Source organism: Zootoca vivipara, chromosome Z2 (genome assembly GCF_965207765.1).
Source record: "Zootoca vivipara chromosome Z2, rZooViv2.hap1.1, whole genome shotgun sequence".
In the NCBI taxonomy this organism is placed as follows: domain Eukaryota; kingdom Metazoa; phylum Chordata; class Lepidosauria; order Squamata; family Lacertidae; genus Zootoca; species Zootoca vivipara.
The window spans coordinates 6,303,680-6,324,493 of record NC_142585.1 but is presented as its reverse complement, the minus strand read 5'-3'; the positions used below and the strand labels follow the sequence as shown (position 1 = coordinate 6,324,493).

At 45.3% G+C, this 20,814-nt stretch overlaps 1 protein-coding gene across 8 annotated transcripts in view; it reads left to right on the top strand.

Annotated features, from left to right (window-relative positions):
• Nucleotides 1–20,814, top strand: part of ATP11C (ATPase phospholipid transporting 11C (ATP11C blood group)) — a 106,317-nt gene that overhangs the window by 14,136 nt on the left and 71,367 nt on the right. For 3 of the 8 annotated variants that reach the window (XM_035126428.3, XM_035126432.3, XM_035126433.3), the window contains exon 2: nt 18,782–18,974. The exons of 3 other annotated variants lie outside the window; for them this stretch is intronic. In XM_035126428.3, the coding sequence (XP_034982319.3) occupies nt 18,912–18,974 (63 nt within the window). In that variant the 5' untranslated portion in view covers nt 18,782–18,911. Of the gene's footprint in view, nt 1–13,029; nt 13,883–18,781; nt 18,975–20,814 lie in introns of those variants that run through there. 2 more of the 8 variants (XM_035126430.3, XM_088664432.1) reach the window with 1 other exon arrangement.

Here is a 20,814-nt window from a genome sequence, read left to right as displayed (position 1 = left end):
ATAGTGATCTTAAAATTTTTGATTGTACTGTTTCAAGGGTCTTAAGATTGTCAGAAGGTCCGATTTGAGAGCTATACAGGAGCTGGGCTAAAGATTTTGCCTGAAAGACTTTTAGGGCCATATGAAGGAAGCCGGCGCCTTTCCTTCTGAATAATCTAAGGGTGGCATTTGCTATTTGCTATTATTATTATTATTATTATTGGCTATCCATAATGTGGGTTTTCTGGGAAGTATTGTATAGGGATTTATTTTTCTTCCAAATGCCCTAAATTGACTGGGATCTGAACCATCATTTGAGACCCTTTTGAATATCTTCCCTGAGAGGTCCAACAAAAGGGACCCCTGACCATTAGGTCCACTCGTGACCGACTCTGGGGTTGCAGCGCTCATCTCGCTTTATTGGCCGAGGGAGCCGGCGTACAGCTTCCAGGTCATGTGGCCAGCATGACAAAACCAGAGCAGCACATGGAAACAATGTTTACCTTCCTGCTGGAGTGGTACCTATTTATCTACTTGCACTTTGACGTGCTTTCGAACTGCTAGGTGGGCAGGAGCTGGGACCGAACAACGGGAGCTCACCCCGTCACAGGGATTCAAACCGCCAACCTTCTGATCGGCAAGCCCTAGACTCTGTGGTTTAACCCACAGCGCCACCCGCATCCCAACAAATCAGTTCCTAAATAGGTGGCAATAAAGCTGAAATGTGTAGTACCTGATTGGTTTTTCTGATTGACATTAGTATCAAACCTGTTGATTACTAAAGCATCAATTTTTGTTGTTCTAACAAGTTGTTATTATTTTAAGACTGATCAATAACCAATTTGTTTATTGTTCTTACTCAATGTAATGCACACCCTTTTTGGCCAAATTGTGTCACAATCATTAGGGTGCACATTAGATTTGATGGCACCAGCAAATAATTTTTTGGTTTCAAGGTTTTGAGAACTGAGGTGCGCATTAGATTTGATGCCATGTTAGACTCGAGTAAATACAGTATTTGTGTTGGTGAAATGCTCAGTCCTAAAGCTTGTTCAAGTGTTTTCTTTTTTGGACTGTATGTCTTTTTGGAGAGGAAATTCTGAAAACTAAGCCCACAAAAATGTTGTCCTATTAACACTTTTCTTTTTCTTATAGATGGCCACATAGATCTCTCTCTTATATATCTATGCCCTGAAATGTGGGTGGCGGTGGGGGACACCAGCTGTTGTAAAGCATGACTTGTGAGTTGATCCTTTATCAGCATAGTAGAGTAATTACCGCAAGCTTTTCCTTACATCCTTCTTCTCTATAACCCCATTTTTTCCTCTACAACCCCATTTTTATCTTCTTGTGCATGAACACAGCTAGCATAGCACCCAGGGTCTTCAGTAACATTTTGTTGAGTGCTACTCAAGAGTTTAATATGTACTTTAAGGAATGGGTGAACAACTGGGATTCACACTTAAAATCTTCACAGACTAGCATGTTAAAGGGAATTTGCTGCTAGCAAATGTTAATGCTTAACTGTAGCAAATGCAGCTTGAGCCTGAAAACTGGAAAGAGAATCAGTGGCATTTTACCAGTTCGCTGCAACTGAATCTTATCTTGAAAGTAATTAAACAGGAAAGTGGAGATGTTCAGTTTAGATTGGCATATGGTTGTAGCAATGTAAACATTCCCCAAAGTTGCCTGGACCTTAGGACACATTCATCCTTTCGCAACCACAAAGATCATTCATACTTTCGCAAAAACAAGTGTGTGTGTGTGTGTGTGTGTGTGTGTGTGTGTGTGCCAAGGAAATTGTACATTTTTTAAACAGATAATTAAATATTTGGAACATAATAGGCAGGAGGTTATCCTTGTGGAAGAACATGAATAGGGATTATGATGTGGGCAGCATATGGTAGCTAATTTTTCAGACGTTGCCTGAATATCTGTGAGGACTAGATGCATGGACACACTTGGCATTTTCAGGGTGGGAATTACAAGTTCCCTTGATTGTACTGAAAGTTATAACGGTATTACTATCTAGATCAGAGCTTTCCAAACTTTTCCTGTTGGTGACACACTTTTTAGACATGTATCATTTCGCAACATAGTAATTTAGTTTTACTAGCAAAACGGAGGTCAAACTAACCCCTTTCCAGCCCCAGGAGGAACATGGGGAGCATTCTCACAACACATCTACACACTGCAGCCGACACGCTAATGTGTTGTGACACACTGTTTGGAAAGCTCTGGTCTAGGTGACTCTCGGGGTCCCTTCCAACTCTACAGTTTTATGATTTTATGATAGGTATGATCCTGAACATCTGAGAACTGAGACACATCAAACTCAGTGATGCTTACTTATTTATGTGGGAAATACCCTTTGGTTTGCAGCTAATTTATTTATATAATAGACCCCATGCACCACTTAATTGTAAAAACTGCAAAGCGGCTTACAAAATATAAAATCATAAAATCAATAAGAATTAAATCTGGAAATATATCACTAGGCTTACCTGCTGAGTAAGACTAATAATTGGAGAGCTAGCAGAAATCCCATTTGGGCTACTCTTGAATATAGTTTCTTTGAACCCCTTGTTGTTGTTGTTTAGTCGTTTAGTCGTGGCTGACTCTTTGTGACCCCATGGACCGGAGCACGCCAGGCATTCCTGTCTTCCACTGCCTCCTCATAGAGGGAGGAGAGGTAGAGAACATTGCATTGCTTTAGGAGAATCTTCCACCTTCACCTCAGGTCGCCGCTACTGCCCCAGTAGGGAAACGGTAGGCAGAGGGGTTTGGGGGGGGAGAGTGTGCGTGTGCGTCTAGTCTCTGCATCCAATCCCTGTGTCCGTGGGGTACATGCGCAGTAGCGCGGACACAGGGACTGGACGCAGAGACACAGGGACTTTATTATAAAGGATAGCATCTCCTTGAACCTGGCAAATTATTTATCTCTCCCAACTTCAGGATTTTAAGCTAGCAGATATGGGCAGTTCTGCATTAGGGTGTGTTGCCTATAAAGTGGGAACAACGAAACCGGTCTTTTTCCCCTGGGTCAGAGAGTGGAAACTGTAGTTTGCCTTGAAATGTACCTAAATGTATTGTGAAACCTGTTGGGAAAGCTATTTCACTACAGTGGAACCTCGGTTTATGAACACCTCGATTAATTCACTTTCCATTACTTTCTTTTTTTAAAAAGTATATTTATTAAGAATTTTCTCAAGCAACCAAACATACCAAAAATACAAAAAAAAGACAAAAACAAAATACCATACATACAAAGCAAAGAAAGAAAAAGAAAGAAAAAAAAGAAAAAGAAAGACAAGCAAAAAATAAAAATAAAAAATCTAGCAATCAAATCTTTTTTCATAACTTCGTTATAGGACTTCCCCGATTCTCCCCATATTGGGTCCATTATAATAACTAGATTAACAGTATTCAATATACATGGTATCTCATATTTCAATTCTACTTTTCTCTCCATTTATCCAATAATTCCAATCTGATATTTCTATTTACCTTTCAATATATAATCCATAACTTTCCCTCACCTTTATTTTTTGCTAACAATGAATCATCCTTCAATTATTATCTCTTATATCATGATACATAATACATTTATGCACTTTCCATTACTTTCAATGGGAAAGTTTGCTTCAGTTTATGAACGCTTCAGTTTATGAACAGACTTCCGGAACCAATTGTGTTCATAAACCGAGGTACCACTGTACTGTATTTGCATGGGGAATGGTTGGATCAACAGAATGACCACCGCTTTGAAGAAATCCTCTTGATTCAGAACAATTGGTTGTCCAGTGAATTATGAGATTTCTCAAAAAATTATCCCATTAGCTGCTTCTGACTTGAAGTACTGTAATTGTACTCAGTGGCACTGCAGTGTGTTTCAGTGAACTTTACATATGCCATTTCTTGTAATGCATAAAATAACCTTGCAAACTACCGTAGGTTGGTAACACTGGCCTCTTGCTCATTTCAGATGAGTTCAGGCCATAGACAAGATTTGGACCGGAATGACTTTGTCCATAGTAAGTCTGGTTCTGTATGGGAGAGTCATTAAAACAGCCTCTGCCAAGCTGGTGCCCTCCAGATGTTTTGATCAACTCACATTAGCCTTAAGCAGAGGTTGGATGGCCATCCGCCATGTTTAATTTAGTTGAGACTTCTGCATTGCAGGGGTTTGGACTTGTTGAACATGGGGGACCCTTTCAGCTCTACAGTTCTATGATTCATAGGAAACGTTGGTCCAAAAGCATGCTTGACCTTTTGTGAGTTGCTTTTTTCTCAGCCAGCCTTTCTCACAAGGTTGTTGAAAGCACAAAATGGGATGAAGATGACCCACAGATATCAGGCTCCTTGAAAGTGAGGTGATCAAATTGAAGTTTACATACAGTGGTACCTCGACTTACGAACAACTCGACAACTGAATTTTTCAATTTACGAATGGGGCAAATGGCCGCACGCTTCTGAATTTCTCGACATCCAAACGGAAACCATGGCGGTTTTAGATAGGGTTTTTTCGACTTACTAATTTTTAGATGGGGTTGATTCGACTTACGAATTTTTCCGTTTCCAATGCATTCCTATGGGAAATTGTGTTTCCAATGGCACTTTTCGACTTACGAATTTTTCGACCTATGAAGGTGCCTTCAGAATGGATTAAATTCGTATGTCGAGGCACCAATGTATTTGGTCTGAGAGGGATGGAGCTGACTTTTATTGAGTGAGACCCTGGGAGCAAGGTTTACGTTCTGCCTTAAGTGTGGTGCTGTGTTTTTCTGAACATGTTAAGCCAATGGAGTTTTGGAAGGCTATTTTTTGCACTGATTTCATCAGCAAGCGATAAAGGCTCATTGGAGTTTACTCTGGCCCCAAAGGAAGGGCTTGACGACAAGCTCATCAGTTCCTGTAGCTTGGTGGCTTTGCTAAAAAAAGAAGCAACACAGACTGAAACCTGCAAAGAGGCACCAAAGTCTTAATGGCTTTTGTACTCTGCACTCTTGAGAGAGATGCCCACTCGGAAAAAGTGCTCCTATTTCTGTCCCATCTTTATTTCCACAGGCCTTTTGTGAAAACATGTCACGTGGTTTTGTTTTGTGTTTAATTTCCTTATTTTTGCCAGATAGAGAGGTGCTGAAAAGAGTTTTCCTTCCTCTGTCCTACCAGTAAGATCAAGAGACAAGAGATCAGAATGTTTCCTCTTTCCCCCTGTCATCAACCCAGCCGTTAGGATTTCATCTTTCAACACACTTCCATTGACTTAAAATATATATCTTCTTTCCACCAGCATAAAAATATATTTCTGCATCATTACTACCATGTTGTCCTTCTTGTGGAAGCTCTTTTGTCAGCAGCTTCAAGCTTCTGGTCCTCTATGACGTCAGACTTTTTTTTTGAGATGCAGAGGAGGGGCTTCCTCTTGGGAAGGACCTTGGTCTCCACCCATGGCTCTGACTCCCCATCCTCAGGGGAAGAGGTCATGGATTCATAGGATATATCTGACCAGGAGCAGAATGTGCCCCCCTGAACCAGCCTTTGATGTCTCTGTCACTTCAGATGTTCCATCACCAGTGCATCCCATAATGCCAACATCTCTCTAGCCTGAAAAGGTTGGGCTTTTCTCATGCTCTACCCTACACCTGAGTAATGCATGAATCAGGATTTGCTTTTTCTTTGTGCTATCAGGCTGGTTCACATGTTCAACTGAACACATTGCAAGCTGTCTCTACACAGGAACCAGCGTTGTGTGAGAGTGTGCCCTTGTTGATTTGTTTAGATCAGCTGTGGTGCCTACAGATAAGGCACTGAACTTTACAAGTGGATAACTATAGAAGGGTACAGCTTAACTATTTGTGTAAACCTCTGAATCAGTAGAATCTTATTTGGAATGTGTGTATCGCAGAAAGACTGCCATTGGGCTTCCAGTTCAGTGTCTGGTGCATCTTTTGTGTTGTGAGTGAAATTTCTGCTTTCAGTTGGGTTCAAGGTTTTTGACATGCATGCTTGGGTTCTGGTGAAAAAGCCCAGGCTCTGGCAGATTTATTGGACTAGACCAGGGGTCAGCAAACTTTTTCAGCAGGGGGCCGGTCCACTGTCCCTAAGACCTTGTGGGGGGCCAGACTATATTTTGAAAAAAATATGAACGAATTCCTATGCCCCACAAATCACCCAGAGATGCATTTAAAATAAAAGGACACATTCTGCTCATGTAAAAACATGCTGATTCCCGACCGTCCGCGGGCCGGATTTAGAAGGCGACTGGGCTGCATCCGGCCCCCGGGCCTTAGTTTGGGGTCCCCTGGACAAGACCAATAGCGAGTCCAACGGTCAAGAAGGCAGTTTCTGCACATGAAGGGCAGGTGGGGCTCATCAACCTGGGAAGGTAGCCCATCTAGAACAGCGTTTATCAACCGGTGTTCCGCAGCACACTACTGTGCCGCGAGACGCTGGCTGGTGTGCCGCGACGAGAAGGGCGATTTGCATTGTCACATCGCTGACCCGCCGGAAAGGAAGCCGGCCGGGTCACGACACGAGGCGAGCGCCCGCGTCGTGACCCGGCCAGCTTCCTTTCCGGCGGGTGAGTGACGAATATTGGCGGCCGCCAGGCACGTGACAATGCAAATCGCCCTTCTCGTCGCCGCACGTCGCGGCAAAATTTAGAGTCGGCATCCAGCCGGAGGCCAGAGAGGGCGCCGCCGCCTGGGGAGGAGGAGGCAGGCGGGGAAGGCTGTGCAGGGCTTCCCTTCGCCGGGCCAGAGCGGCGGTGGCTGCCTGGGGCGGCTGGGAGGGAGGCAGCGGCAGCTGTGCGCCCGTGTCTGCCCGCCTGGGGTCTGTGCGTGCCATCTAAAGTGTCCCCGCTCGCTCCGCAGGCTCTGCGCCTGGTGGGTCCGCCTGGCTACCACGCAGCAGTTCTTCAGTGGCATGCTTTACGTCTCCCCTGCAAACTAAACTAAATATAGGGCGGCACAGAGTTGGTGTGCCGCGGGATTTTTTTTCATAGAACAAGTGTGCCGTGGCCCAAAAAAGGTTGAGAAACACTGATCTAGAAGAAGGGAATCTCCAGTCCAAACTCTCTGCTCCCTTGCAGGTTATCTTTGGGAGAGGAAAAAGCCAAGGAGTAAACTCTACACAAATCCAAAGTGGAGTCCCTAAACTGGTTGGATGGCACCTTGTACGCCTCCTTCCAGCAGCTCCTGCAGCCAAGCTGGCGCCAAACATATTGCTATGTTTTACTTTGGACCACATCAGTGAGCCGAGAGGCAACCTGGACATCCCAGGGCCTCTATGTACACTGCCCAGGCTTGAGCCCCAGGGAGGTCATTTACTTTGATTTCACCCCCTAAGGCACGTTCCATTGTCTTTTGAGTCAGATGGATGCCAATAGCAACAGCTCTTGAAAGAGCATTTCCAGTGCAATCTTCTGCATGCTTACTCAGAAGTAAATTCTCGCTTTGTCCCAGTGGGACCTCACAATTATATTGCAATTTTTATTTTAAAACATGCTTTTCGAAAGTGGGCAACCCCAATCAGCAGAAGCACTAGGACCAGCTTGTGTACTTGGCAACCTACTAAGTTCATGCTTCTTAAAGACATTTATAATGCTCACATTCCAGTTCCACCCTAAACTGGATCTTTAACAAGCCTCAAGCAGGTTTTTCTTTTGTCAACCCTCCCTCAAGTCAGCTCATGAGGTTGGAGTTTGAAAAAGAGAAGTCAAATAAAATAGAATGATAGTCACCAAATGTCTCCACATTCATTAAACCAGGGGCCTTTCTTGGGTTTTGTATAATTAAATTGGAGTGCTTTCCTTATCTCTCTGCTGGGGAAACATTTGCTTTTCAGGGTGTGAAGCCAGCAAGCAGGAGGAGAAAAGTGAGATAGGAAGCTGCTTTCTACTGAGTTAGACCATGGGCACCTGTGTCTTGGAAGTTTTCCCAGACTGTCTTGTGCCAGTACAAAGGTGTTTTGGTTCATGCGTTGTGTGCCCTCTCCACTCTCATGTGCTGCTACTTCCCTTGGTCTCATCCTGCAATGGCCTGCAGTGTCCCCCAACAAATAACAGCAACTTCTCCTGATCAAAGCTGAAAATATTGAAAGTGAACGATCAAAATCAGAATTTTTGAACCTCGGTTACATTTTTTGGCTTTGTGTGATTTACGTTTGGCATCCTGTAGACCCTTACCTGGCAGTTAAGTTGTGTTGAACTCACTGGGGGTTACTTCTGAGCTGATGTGCACAGAATTGAACTGCAAAAAACTCCAAAAGCAGTGATTTCATACTCTACTCCAGTTTCTCCTTAAATTGGAATGAAACCACTCGTTATCTGAGCAAGCTATGCAAGTTTACTTGGGAATAAGTCCCAGTTGTTTCAATGTGGCTTACTCCCAGGTAAGTGTGAGTTGGATTGCAGCCTGTATTTTGGTCTTAACAATGCATTTCAAATATAGCTGTGTTTCCTGGCTATAAACTCTTCCAATGCAGCAGCACATTTACATTTTTAAAAAAGAGCATAGGTCCAGAATGTCTCCACTTTCCTCTATGAGGAGGACTCTAGTTTGTGTAGCCAAGCCGCAAACAAATTTACCGCATTTTTCGCTCCATAAGACACACTTAGTTTTTAGAGGAGGAAAACAAGAAAAAAAATATTCTGCTGGCCCTGCTGCTGCCTCTCGCTGGGGCAGGCACAGGAGCCGTGGTTGGGAGAGGCGCTGCACTGCGCCTCTCCCAACGGTGGCTCCTATGCCAGCTCTTGCAAGCGGGAGGGAGAAAGTCGGCGGTTGGAATACCTGCGACGGGGTGAGCTCCTGTTGCTCTGCCCCAGCTCCTGCCAGCCTATCAGTTCGAAAGAATGCCAGTGCAAGTAGATAAATAGGTACCGCTGCGGCAGGTAGGTAAACGGTGTTTCCATGCGCTCTGACACTCGCCATGGTCCTCCGTGCGCCAGTAGCGGTTTAGTCATGCTGGCCACATGACCCTGAAAGCTGTCTGTGGACAAACGCTGGCTCCCTCGGCCTGAAAGTGAGATGGACTTAACTGTCCAGTGGTCCTTTACCCTTACCTTTTAGACCTTCCTTGCTCTCAGTCAGCCTCGACTGAGATCTGATTCTACTGCCTGTTTGCATTCAGTCCTCAATGCATCTGGTTGACCACTGCGAGAACAGGATGCTGGACTGAAAGGGACCCCTTGCCCTGGCCCACCAGGGTTCTTTTTCTGTTCTTAGGTTTCTTTGGCTGCAATCCCACCTCCCCTTAGCTAGGAGAAAACACTATTGAACTGAGTAGGACTTATTTCTGAGTAGATACTGTTAGGGTTGCTCTGCTAACATGTTCTTCTGGTGTAGAGAAGGATGGCTTGTATTTGCAAGCCACTCATTCAAGGAGCACAGGAAGTGGGCTCCTTTGAGCTGAACACACTCTAAAAGGGGGAAAGTGAACTCTGCTAGATCGTTGGCATCCGTCTGTCCCAAGAGACAGTGGAATTTGCCTCCAGGGTGAAGCCAAACTGCTGCATTAGCAGCACGGAAGTGACTTCCCTGGGGCACAAGCCTGGGCACTGTGAATGGGGGTCCTGGGCTGCCTAGGACAAGACCCCCCTCTCGGCCTCACTGATGTGGTCCAAAGAAAAGAAGACATTTGGCATCAACTTGGTTGCAGGAGTTGTCAAAAGGAGGCACACAAGACACCATCCAACTGTCTTAGGGATCCCACTGTGGATTTGTGTAGCGTTTACTCCTTAGCCTTTCCTTCTTTTGAAGATGTCCCACAAGGCAGTGGATTTAGGATGGGCTACCTTCTCAGGTTGACAAGCCCCATCTGCCCCTCACCTCCCTCCACATCATGAGCAGAAACTTTCTTGACCATTGGACCCACTATTAGTCCCATCTGTTTAATCTTCTGGAGCCCATCTTCCACATACAGGGAGAGTCCCTAACTCACTAAGGGACCCACCAGGTCCCCCTCACCTGGTTTGGCCGGCCAGTCAATTTTGTTTTCTGGGTATGGTCTCTGCTAATGGTCACAATAATGGCATAACCAGCCCTTTATCAGATGCTTGCAGGAAGTCCTCAAGCAAAGTCACAGTAACTCGGTCACAGCAACTCTGATTTAGTGGCAGATTGTCTCTGATACTGGAGAGTGTTATGCAACCATCATGACTAGTAGGTATCAATAGGCTTGTTGTCCATTGGTTTGTTCTCCAGAGTCTTAGGCATCTGATCAAGACCTCTTCTGATGTTAAGAATGAATTATATGTTTCGATTTGGTGGGGTGGGCAAGTACCAGAGATTTGGGAAACATTGATTTCTGTAATGCAAGGCGATTTCCAAGGAAGATAGTACAAATAGAGATAAGTGTGGTCAGTCAAGGAATACACAGACCAGTTGTGTCAAGGACAATTCTAAAACGATAGATCGGGAGTGGTCAACATCACCTTGGAGAAGCATTTGTTATTATTTTAGGGTTGGCAGCTGAACAGAAAAAGAAAAATCCAGATGGGCCTGTTCATTTATCAGCCACTTGAGCTGCAGGGATGAGATGAAGCTGTTTAATAGCAAGGAGATCTAGCATCGCCCTTTGCTAGCTCAGGTAACCTGTCCTACAGTCATTATTTTTACCTGCTTTTAACTTTTAAACCTTTTTTTTTGCAAGGTTTTGTTTGTACTGCTGTAAACTGCTTAATCTTTTTTTAAAATGACGCAAGTGTATACAATTTTTTAAAAATTAATAAAGTAAAATAAAAGCAGCACCCCTCACCCCTGATGGGAGTTGGGAGTCCAGCAACATCCAGAGGACCACAGAACTTTCCCTCCCTGCCTTCATTTCACTAGACCCAGGAAAGAGGCTGCCATGAGTTAAATTCTGCAGGCATGTCACACCTATGCTCAAGTTACTGCCAATGTCTTTATCCCAGGCTCCAGTTCACAGGTGCGTGAGGCTGAAAGGTCATTATAGCTGGCCAGACAATGCACAGCTGCTAATATAGCACAGGAAGAGGATATTGTGGTTTATCTTTTGGCTTCTTTTATAAGCAGAGTTTGGTAACGAGAGCTGTGTATCTTCAGCAGCTCCAGCATCCGAATACTGGGAAGCATTTATTCAATGGCAGCTACAACAAACACCACAGGGATTAGAGTGTCTTTGCAAGTGTGCAATGCTTGCTAGCCAACAAAACATTTTTAGCAACCAGTCTGCCATACTTTTCTCTCTGTGTGTGCGTGTGTGCTCCCACTGAACTCAGTTGGACTTTACTTTGAGCAGACACGTGTTGGATTGCAGTGCTTTTTTGCTTCTGGTATAAATGGGTTGGGATAGTGGTGGTGAACCCCTGCTTTCATAAAGCTGGAGGCAGCCAAGGCTAGCAACCATTTGCAAGCTTGGCTCAGGACAGCATACTAATACTGAAAGGCAACTCACCTGCATTTGTGCACATACTGTACCTGCATTCATGCACATACACCCACTGGCATGCTCCCAGTGCATTCTGGATACATATATAACAAGGGAAAGTTTGCTTATTTATGGTAATTGTGCAAAAAACCTTTGAACTGCACTTGTATCAGATTGCTTAAGAATTTACCCACAATGAAGGTATATTCAAAACGCCCTGCAAATATCCCAGTCCTTGCCAGGTGTATTTTCAAGTGTGTGGGTTTTGCATGTGGATACTGCACTAGTTATTAGCACCATTTTCCAATTTATTTATTTATTAATGCTTATGGAAAACATGGTGCTAATAACTAGTGCAGTATTACCTGCCCTGTAGGAATTAAGAGAGATGCATAGGAAACACAGGATGTTAATGACTATCCTTTGTCTTCTAAAACTTTGTATTGCCTGTTATCTAGGCTTTCCCAGAGAGATAATGTTATACCTGCAGGTGAGGCAGTGGAAGTGCTGGACCGTTGTCTTGCCTCAGCAATAGACGTGAGGGAGAGCCAACAAACTGAAGCTCAATCCAGATAAGATTGAGGCACTGTGAATGGGTGGTTCCCTAGACCGGATGGGTGGGACGTCGCCTGCTCTTGATGGGATTACACTCGCTCGGAAAGAGCGGTTATGCAGCCTGGGGACAGGGGCGTAGCGAGGCGCTGCATCACCCGGGGCTGCAAATTGCCATGCACCCGGGGGGCGGGGGGCGGTGCTACGTAATGATGCATGTGTTGCTATGTAACGACGCATGCGTGTTATGTAACGATGCATGCATTGTTGCATAGCGGGGTATCGCCGCCGCCCCGCGCCACTAAAGCCGTGCGCCTCCAGCTACAAACTCCAGGTAGAAAGCGGTGTGGCGGTGTGTGTGTGTGCCACTTGGCGCCCCCACCCCCTCGACTCCCAAACCGAGCTTCCAGCCTCCTGGTAAAAAGTCCACTCGGCGCAGTGCCGAGAGGACTTTTTACCAGGAGGCTGGAGGCTTGGCTTGGGAGTCGCAGGGGTGGGGGCGCAAGTGGCATCCCCCCAGAGTGGAACCCGGGGTTGGCCGCCCCCATCTCCCCCCATTGCGATGCCTCTGCCTGGGGGTACTCCTGGATCCATCACTTGAGATTCAGGTGGCCTCGGACTGCCTTCCATCAGCTTCAGCTGGTGGCTCAGCCATGTCTCCATCTGGTCAGGGAAAGCCAGTTGGTGATGTCATCACCTAACCAGTTGGTGCAGAATTCGGCGGCCAGGTTGCTCACTGGGACAAGACGATTTGATCATAGTACACTGATCTTGGTTTTTGTGGTTTTACACTGTTTTTATATAGAAATTTAATAAATAATAATAATAATAATAATAATTGCAGCATTTTTATAACTGGCTTTTAAAAATGAATATTTAAGAACCATATAATTATTATGTATTAATGAATCACCTTTTATGCAAGCGTCTCAAGGCGGTGTACAGTGGTACCTCGGTTCATGAACACAATTGGTTCCGGAAGTCTGTTCATAAACTGAAGCGTTCATAAACTGAAGCGAACTTTCCCATTGAAAGTAATGGAAAGTGAATTAATCCGTTCCAGATGGGTCCGTGGCGTTTGTAAACCAAAAATTCGTAAACCGAGGTGTTCCTAAACCGAGGTTCCACTGTACAATACAAATAGGAAAAAAATAAAAAACAGCATTTTTTAAAAATTAAAAACCCAGTACAAATTAGACACCCATGGCAGAGACCCTTCTATCTAGCCTGAAAAGCCCTTTAGAACAAAACCTGTGTAGCAGGTTTCTGCTAATAATAAGGGTCTGGAGAATGCTAAAATAACTTGCCTGCAGCTTCAAAGCCTTCTGCAGGTATTTCTGACAGCCACACAGTCAGTGGTTAAAAGGGGGCCTCTGGCATGCTGAGATCTTATAACTACTGTATTTGCATATTGCATAGTTCTGATAGGGGTTTGTGTACAAGATGCCAAGACTGCCTCTTGCAAGGTACTGCATGTCTCTTGGTTTATTTTTTCCTGCAGCAGACTTGCAGCAAATGTTTTAAGTATTACAGCCCAGGGAGCCAGATCATTTGCATGTTTACTTGGGAGTTTGTCCCACGGAGACCTACCAGGCTTGCTCCTTTGTGGTTGGTTGAGTGTGCAGGAGTTTGCAGCCTTAAGGTCAACTAGGATTGCTACAGAAGTCAAACTGCTGAGGTCAGAAGCCCCTCCCCTCCCTTTTGGAAAGTGCTTATTTAAACAGAATGCGTTTCCAGCCCAATGTAATTTGATCTTTGTGCAGCTTTGTGCAAAAGCCTGTTTTTGCCTGCTTGCTGCCTGCTTTTTTAAAAAACAACAAACCACACGGCATTTTAATTCCTTAAAGTATTTATTTTATGGAGTACCACTTCTGCATGGAAGACTGTTGGTTCATTTTGTTGTCTTGAAATGGAATTCTGCTTCACCCCAGAAACTTGGTTGAAGGTGTGGTCTACGGCGGTAAGCCCAAACGTATTCACTGGCGTTTCTGCTTAGACATTGCATTTGCAAATTAACTGGTGTTTCAGAATTACAGCGTTTGGTCTGGAAAGTATGCAGCAGAGAACAATATGTTGTTTTTAAAATGCAGACGTTTCTGGAAAGACTAATGGAAGCAAGGGGGAAAGGTAAAAAAGAATGTCGGTTAGCAGAAGCCAGAGTTTCACTTAGGTAACGAGATTTACTAAAACACGTCGGATTAGTGTGTTGACTGGTTTGCAGTGATATTTTACTGACTGATGTATCGGAGCTGATCCTGAATAAGGCCACAATCCTGACATCACTTACCTGGGTGTTAGCCTCGTTGTGTGTGTGTGTGCGCGTGTGTGCATTCTTTAAAAGGGGGGGGGGAAGCATTTAAAAGTGGCAAATCAAACGCTGTAAAACTGGCTTCCAAAGCTGAGAAGATTTACTGCTATGTGTTTAGTGCAAGTAGATAAATAGGTATCGCCACAGCGGGAAGGTAAACAGTGTTTCCATGTGCTGCTCTGGTTTGCCGGAAGCGGCTTTGTCATGCTGGCCACATGACCTTGAAGCTGTAGGCCGCCTCCCTCGGCCAATAATGTGAGATGAGTACCACAACCCCAGAGTCAGTCACGACTGGACCTAATGGTCAGGGGTCCCTTTACCTTTACTAGTGTACCTTTAAAATTGCTGTGCTAAAAATCAAGTTATAGATTTCTGTGACCAGTATTGGAGTGTCTTATCAGATCTGCCATGGCCAAAGCTGCAGACACCACTCTTTCCCCTGGTATGGCTCTTGGGCCTTTAACAGTTGGGTAGCGGGCTAAAATTCAATAAATGCAGCCTGAATACATAATAATAGGGGCAAAGTTGCACTGATTGAACTTTTCAGGAAGGAATTCCAGCCTTACGAATGAGTCATTGCATGTCTTAGTTCCCTGGAACAGAAAGTCAGTTATTCAAGGTGTATGCCAAGCCATTGAAATTTTATACATTTGCTTTTATTTGAAAACAGCTTCATTTATTTGAAAACAGCATTGGCCTTGCTAACGCACTCTAGAACCTGCTTTAAGCTTGGCACTGAATTCAAAGAGAAGTTGTGGACAGGTGTCCAGGCTTATGCGGAGTGCATAGGAAGCTGGCTTATACCAGGTCAGACTGTCTGTCTATCTCAGTACTAGCTGGCCCTGCCATACATTGCTGTGGCTGACTCAGGATCCTCGTTTCCCAGGAAAGGGGGAGGATGTGCCCCTCCCCCCTGGGCTATGTGTTTGCCCCCCCTCGTTGTTGTGCCTCCCCCATCCTGTCACGAACCTCCCCCCACCCCCGGATCATCCCTGTGACTCCCCCCACTCTGGCCCAACCCATGACCTATCCGACCCTCTCCTCCCCACCCCACCCCACCCAGGGCTCCACTCGGGCTAGTCTGTAAAGTCGAGCCGAGATCTCCAGTCGGCCTAGTCTGTAGACCTCAGCTTGGCCTGGTCTGTAAATGTGAGCCAAGGCCTCAGATCGGCCTAGTCTGTAAAGTGGAGCCAAGGTTTTGACCCATGATCTATCCTGCCCCCTCCTCCACCCACCCACCCCTCATCCCTGTGACTCCCCCGGTCGGCCTTTGTGGAGGAATGGCCTTCGTGGCTGTTATAGCATGTTGGTTGGTGACATCATGATCTTGCTTTGACCTTGGAGACGCAGCTTCTGGGTTCTATTTCCCAGCATGCACTTTTGTGGAGGATGGTAGGATACCCTTCCCTCTGTTGTCCCCGGGGAGTGTTGACCCCTCCCCACTGTATCTCCATACCTTGGCCCCCACACTTGGAAAAGGAACTGTTAGCGTCTGGGTTCTATTTCCCAGCATGCACTTTAGGGTGAGTTGTGCGTTCTTGAATACGGGGTTTTGGGGTTTTTACCTGGTGCAGGTGTGACATCTGTCTTACCAAACTTTATAGGAACCTTCGGACATTCGCTTTGGACGTTGTGTCAAAATTTGAGCGCAATCAGTCAAGCGGTTCCAGAGAAAAGTGGACACAAACCCACATGCCCTTTTTACATTTTTATACAGTGGTACCTCGACTTATGAATGACTCGACAACCGAATTTTTCGACTTACGAATGGGGGTAATGGGCGTGCACTTACGAATGTCTCGACATCCGAAAGGAAACCGAGGCGGTTTTAGATAGGGATTTTTCGACTTACGAATTTTTAGATGGGGTTGCTTCGACTTTTTTCTGTTTCCAATGTATTCCTATGGGAAATCACGTTTCCAATGGCGTTTTTCAACTCAATGAATTTTTTGACCAACGACGGTGCCTTCGGAACGGATTAAATTTGTAAGTCAAGGCACCACTGTATATCTATATCTATATATAAATGTAGGCATTGCGTGCACAGAGGTCACAGCCTTTCTCCGTAACCGCTGAACCAAATTGCATCAAATTATGACAAAGCGTACCTTGCCCATCAGTGAGGGATCTGGCATAATCCCGCCCCAAAGCACAGCTTTCATCCCTTAAATAGTGATTAAACGCAAAAAGGTGGCATACAAATTAGACATCACCAGCAAAAGCTCTGAAGATTCCAGCAGCATCCAATAGAAAGGCAGATTGCACACTGTCACCAGCAAAAGCTCTGAAGGGCGGCGCCAAATAATGACATCAGCAACCAAGCAATTGAAACCACCAAGGCGGCCATTACCAGGCCCCTAGGCCCCTGCCAGGCTGCTAGGCCCACACTAGGCCCGGGGGGGGGGGAGGGCGAGTGCCCGGATCGCAGGTCGCAGCACAGCCTCTGTTTTGTGTAGGCCCCTGCCAGGCCGCTAGGCCCCCACTAAGCCCGGGGGGGGGGGATAACCCACAGCAGCGCACTTGGGGGCACGGCAAGGTTTTTTTTTTACTTTAGTGGGCATTTTGTCACATGCGAGGCTCCGGCGGCCATTTTAAATAAGGGCAGTTGTGCCCCTTTTAACCTAGGCTTTATACTATGATGGATTGCAAGCCTCTGCGTCTTTTAAAAAAACAACCATGCATTTTCTCTCCCCAGTTTAAGTCCTCGGATATTTGCAGTGGCCAATTCCCACCCCGCCTTGATTTACAATCTCCTACCTTCCCCATGCCACTTCCTGGTTTTTTTATGGAACCGAACAGCTCAGGCGCTTCGGAACTTGCCTTCTGCTGCCATAGGGCTGTGGGTCTCCCAAATCATACAATACCCACCAAAATAAATGACAACCCCCCAAATAAAATTAAACAATAATAACTTCTGCTTCTCATGTTCTTATTTTAAAAAAATTAATCTAAATATATAAAAATGTTCACAATGCGTGCACAGGGGCCAATGTATGGAGATACAGGGGAGAGGGGACAACACTCCCTGGGGAAAACAGAGGGACACTTGTGTGCAAGCAACAGGTGGGAGCTTGCTGTTCACCTAGACACATGCAATCTGTGCCCCACCATTTTTAAATCTGTGCTTTTACCGAAACACAGGGATGAGCCATGGGATTGGAGGGACGAGGGGCGGGATACGTCATGGATGGGTGGGGGGAATCACAGGGATGACCCATAGTAATGCGTGGCCGGGCCAGCTAGTATAGTTTTATATATATATATATATATATATATATATATATATATATATAGTCTACCATTGTTTCTCATACTTGAGTCCTCAGCTGCTATTGGACTACAACTCCCATCATCCCTAGCTAGCAGGACCAGTGGTCAGGGATGATGGGAGTTGTAGTACCCAAGTTTGAGAAACATTGTCTGACAGGCCACAGAGAGGGTGTTGACTTTCCCCTTTGATAACTTTGCTTAGCACATCAAGGATGAAAGGGGGCAGACTTCTCAAATCAGACTTCCTCCACAGCCTTTTTTATTGCATTTATTTATCCATTTCACTTGAGTGCTGTTCCATCTTGTGTCACATTTTTATAATGCACATAAAACACAATTAAAACATTATATTTGGAGCTGTTTAGCTGAGTCCTGTGTGTTGCAACACGTTAGTGTGTCTGCTGCAGTGTGTACATGTGTCTTGCAAATGCTCCCTGTGAATACTGTAGGATATTGGATGAAGGGCAGTAACAGAAATATAGCTAATGAATGAATAGCTTCCTCTGGGCATTTTAGACTACATTAGGGATGAAAGCAATTTAAATACAAAGAAATGAGACATGAAAACAAAAGCAATGTAGATATAACAAAACCAAAACACACTGAGTATGTTTTAATTGAAAGCACAGATTTAAAAATGGTGGGGCACAGATTGCATGTGTCTAGGACTAGGTGAACAGCAAGCTTCCACCTGTTGCTTGCACACAATTGTCCCTGTGTTGTGTAGTTGCCGCGAGGGTTGGAGTAGTTCCTGAGAAACCTGGGTTCAAATTCTGCCTCCACTGCAGAGCTCACTCAGTGACCAGTCGCCATATTTCAACCTAATCTACCACTTGTGGCTGTTGTGAGGACAAAATGAGGTGAGCAAGATAAAAATGTAATCCAGTTTTGTGGGTTTTCTTCAGAATACACCCCCTTCTTCTGCATGACCTGGTGGGGAGTAATGACTGAGTTCAAAAGTTGTGCAGCCAACTTCTCAAACAACTCCTGCCATTTCTCCCACCCACCCCTAAAAATATACAAGTTTGATGCATAAATATGGCAGCAGATGTTTATCTCTAGCCTGCTTTGGGGTTGACGTGGTTTGGCGAAATTCCCTGCTGATTGCTCTGCTTTTTCTAACAGCAGAAAATATTTTCTCCATGTGAAAGAGCAGTGTAGGGCTTTTGCCTGCTGGTCCATTGACACCATCTCTCCCTAACCCCATCCCGGTCACTAGATACTGGGGCACAACCTCCCTCTTTCCTTGCCCTAAGCACCAATCCTTGAATTCCATGGCAGTTGGTCCCCAGGCTGGGCGGTTGCTGCAGCAACACTTCTCGATGCCAAATGGGATTTTGAGGACCCTTTATCCCGGTGAGAGGATCCTCTCCTCCGCTCGCCCCCGTTCCCCAAATTCAAGATCCTCTACATGGAGCAGAAACCAGCCGCCTCTCATGTGCAGCCCCAGTGGTCAAAGCATATTCATGTACCGGTAAGTCGTGTTGACCTTGAAGTTGTCATCTGAAGGGGAGGGAGAGGGGGACCTATGCAAGTCCTGGTTTTTGTTTCTCTCTCTCTCTCTCTCTCTCTCTCTCTCTCTCTCTCTCTCTCTCTCTCTCTCTCTCTGTGTGTGTGTGTGTGTGTGTTGGTATGTGAGGGGGGAGTTGTTATTTAGATCCCACCTCTAGGCCAAAGGCATAAGGTGAGTTACAGACTTTAAATAATAAAACTTGTGCTTTCAAATCTTCAAATTGCTATCTGTGGATTATCTAGTTGTGAGCTTTGCAATGACCCTTTAAGGCAGTTTTATACTGAAGTATCATCTGTCTGGTTGCAGATAGCAAGACTTGGGTTATAATCCTAACAGCCCTTTCTGCCCCAGTTTTTAACATTTTTAATATTGAACTGTTTGTGTTGGTAGCATGTCTGGGATGTCTGCCTTTCCTTTTTCTTTTTGGTATGTGATTTATTTGTTTAAGGACATATGTAAGTATTTTGCCGGATTTGGGGGGGTGGCATGAGTTGTAATCCTGAGTATTCTCAGGTTTTCTTTTGTGAGATATGTGGTGGTTTTTCTTTCTTTCTTTTTGGTGCCCACAGCAGTTTCTTACTTTATTGAATGTGCTTTTGGACCGTGGAAGTTTTGGGACACAGGATTTTGCTCTCTTGGGTACTACCCCAGTCTTGGTTTGCACCCAAGACTGGTGGGGCAAGTAAGGAAGGAGTGGCTGACACACACACACACACACCCCCCAATTTCTGAAAATATAAAATCAAGCAGTTACCCAGATCTGTCTCCAGGTTGATGCCATACAGGCAGATTCCTTGCAAGGTAAAGAATACAAGTAAGTAGAAACATAGCTGGGGGGCGGGCGGTTCTTTTAGCAAAGCTGGGGATGAGTTTCAGGTGGTTAAAAAAAATACTAAATGGAAGCTAGCCCAGGTAACATGCCTAGTGGTTAGGGAAAACTACAGCTTTCCATGGGTCTACACATACTAGCTCCTGGAGTTTTTAGGTGATGCAAGTTTATTGTCAAATAGTTTCACGTGGCTTAAAAAAATCAGGTCAAAAAGACTTCCCGCCATAAGCCAGATCAGTTGTTTTCAAGGTAAGAGCTTACTGTTGTAAATATGATCTTCCTCCCTTTCATTAGTTTAGAAAACAAAACAAAACAGAGACACCTGCTCTGGAGTCTTTTGTTTTACTTCTTGAGAGCTTTTTGGCGGAGTGCCGGTTTCTATGAGAATTGGACCCTTTTTAACTCAGTGGAGGGAAGCCTTTGCGTGAGTGACCTGTGTGTTTTACAAATCTTTAAATATTCCCCTTCCTATTCGTTTTACTTGTTCCTCTGATGCTTTTTCTTGTGCGGGTGTAGAATGAAGGTCAAGATTACAGTTCCTGCTCTCATTATTGCAAACTGTTGCGTTCAATTAAGCCTTTCTTGTTGGATGGAACTGGGCTAAGAAAGATGTTTTTGCAGTAGAATTTAGGGGATGCAGAAAGCTGCCAAATGCCAGGTTATGGTACTTGCTCATAGGGGGCAGGTATGTATGCAAAATATTGTCTACTCAGAGCTGTCTTAAGCATATGCAGCGCTGGGGTGCAAAGATCCACCAGGTGTGCGCACCCCCCCCCCCGGTTGCCCAGTCCCAGGCGTTCAGGAGGGTGGAGCCAGCTGGCCGCCTCAGCGTCTCGCTGGCTCACTCACCCCCGAACTCACAGCTCAGAGCCACCCACAGCAGAAGAGCTCGCCGCAGCGCTCCAACTGTCGGACGGGCTCTTTCCTGGACTCAACTCTCGGGCCCTGGACTCTCAGCCTGGTGCCCCTGAG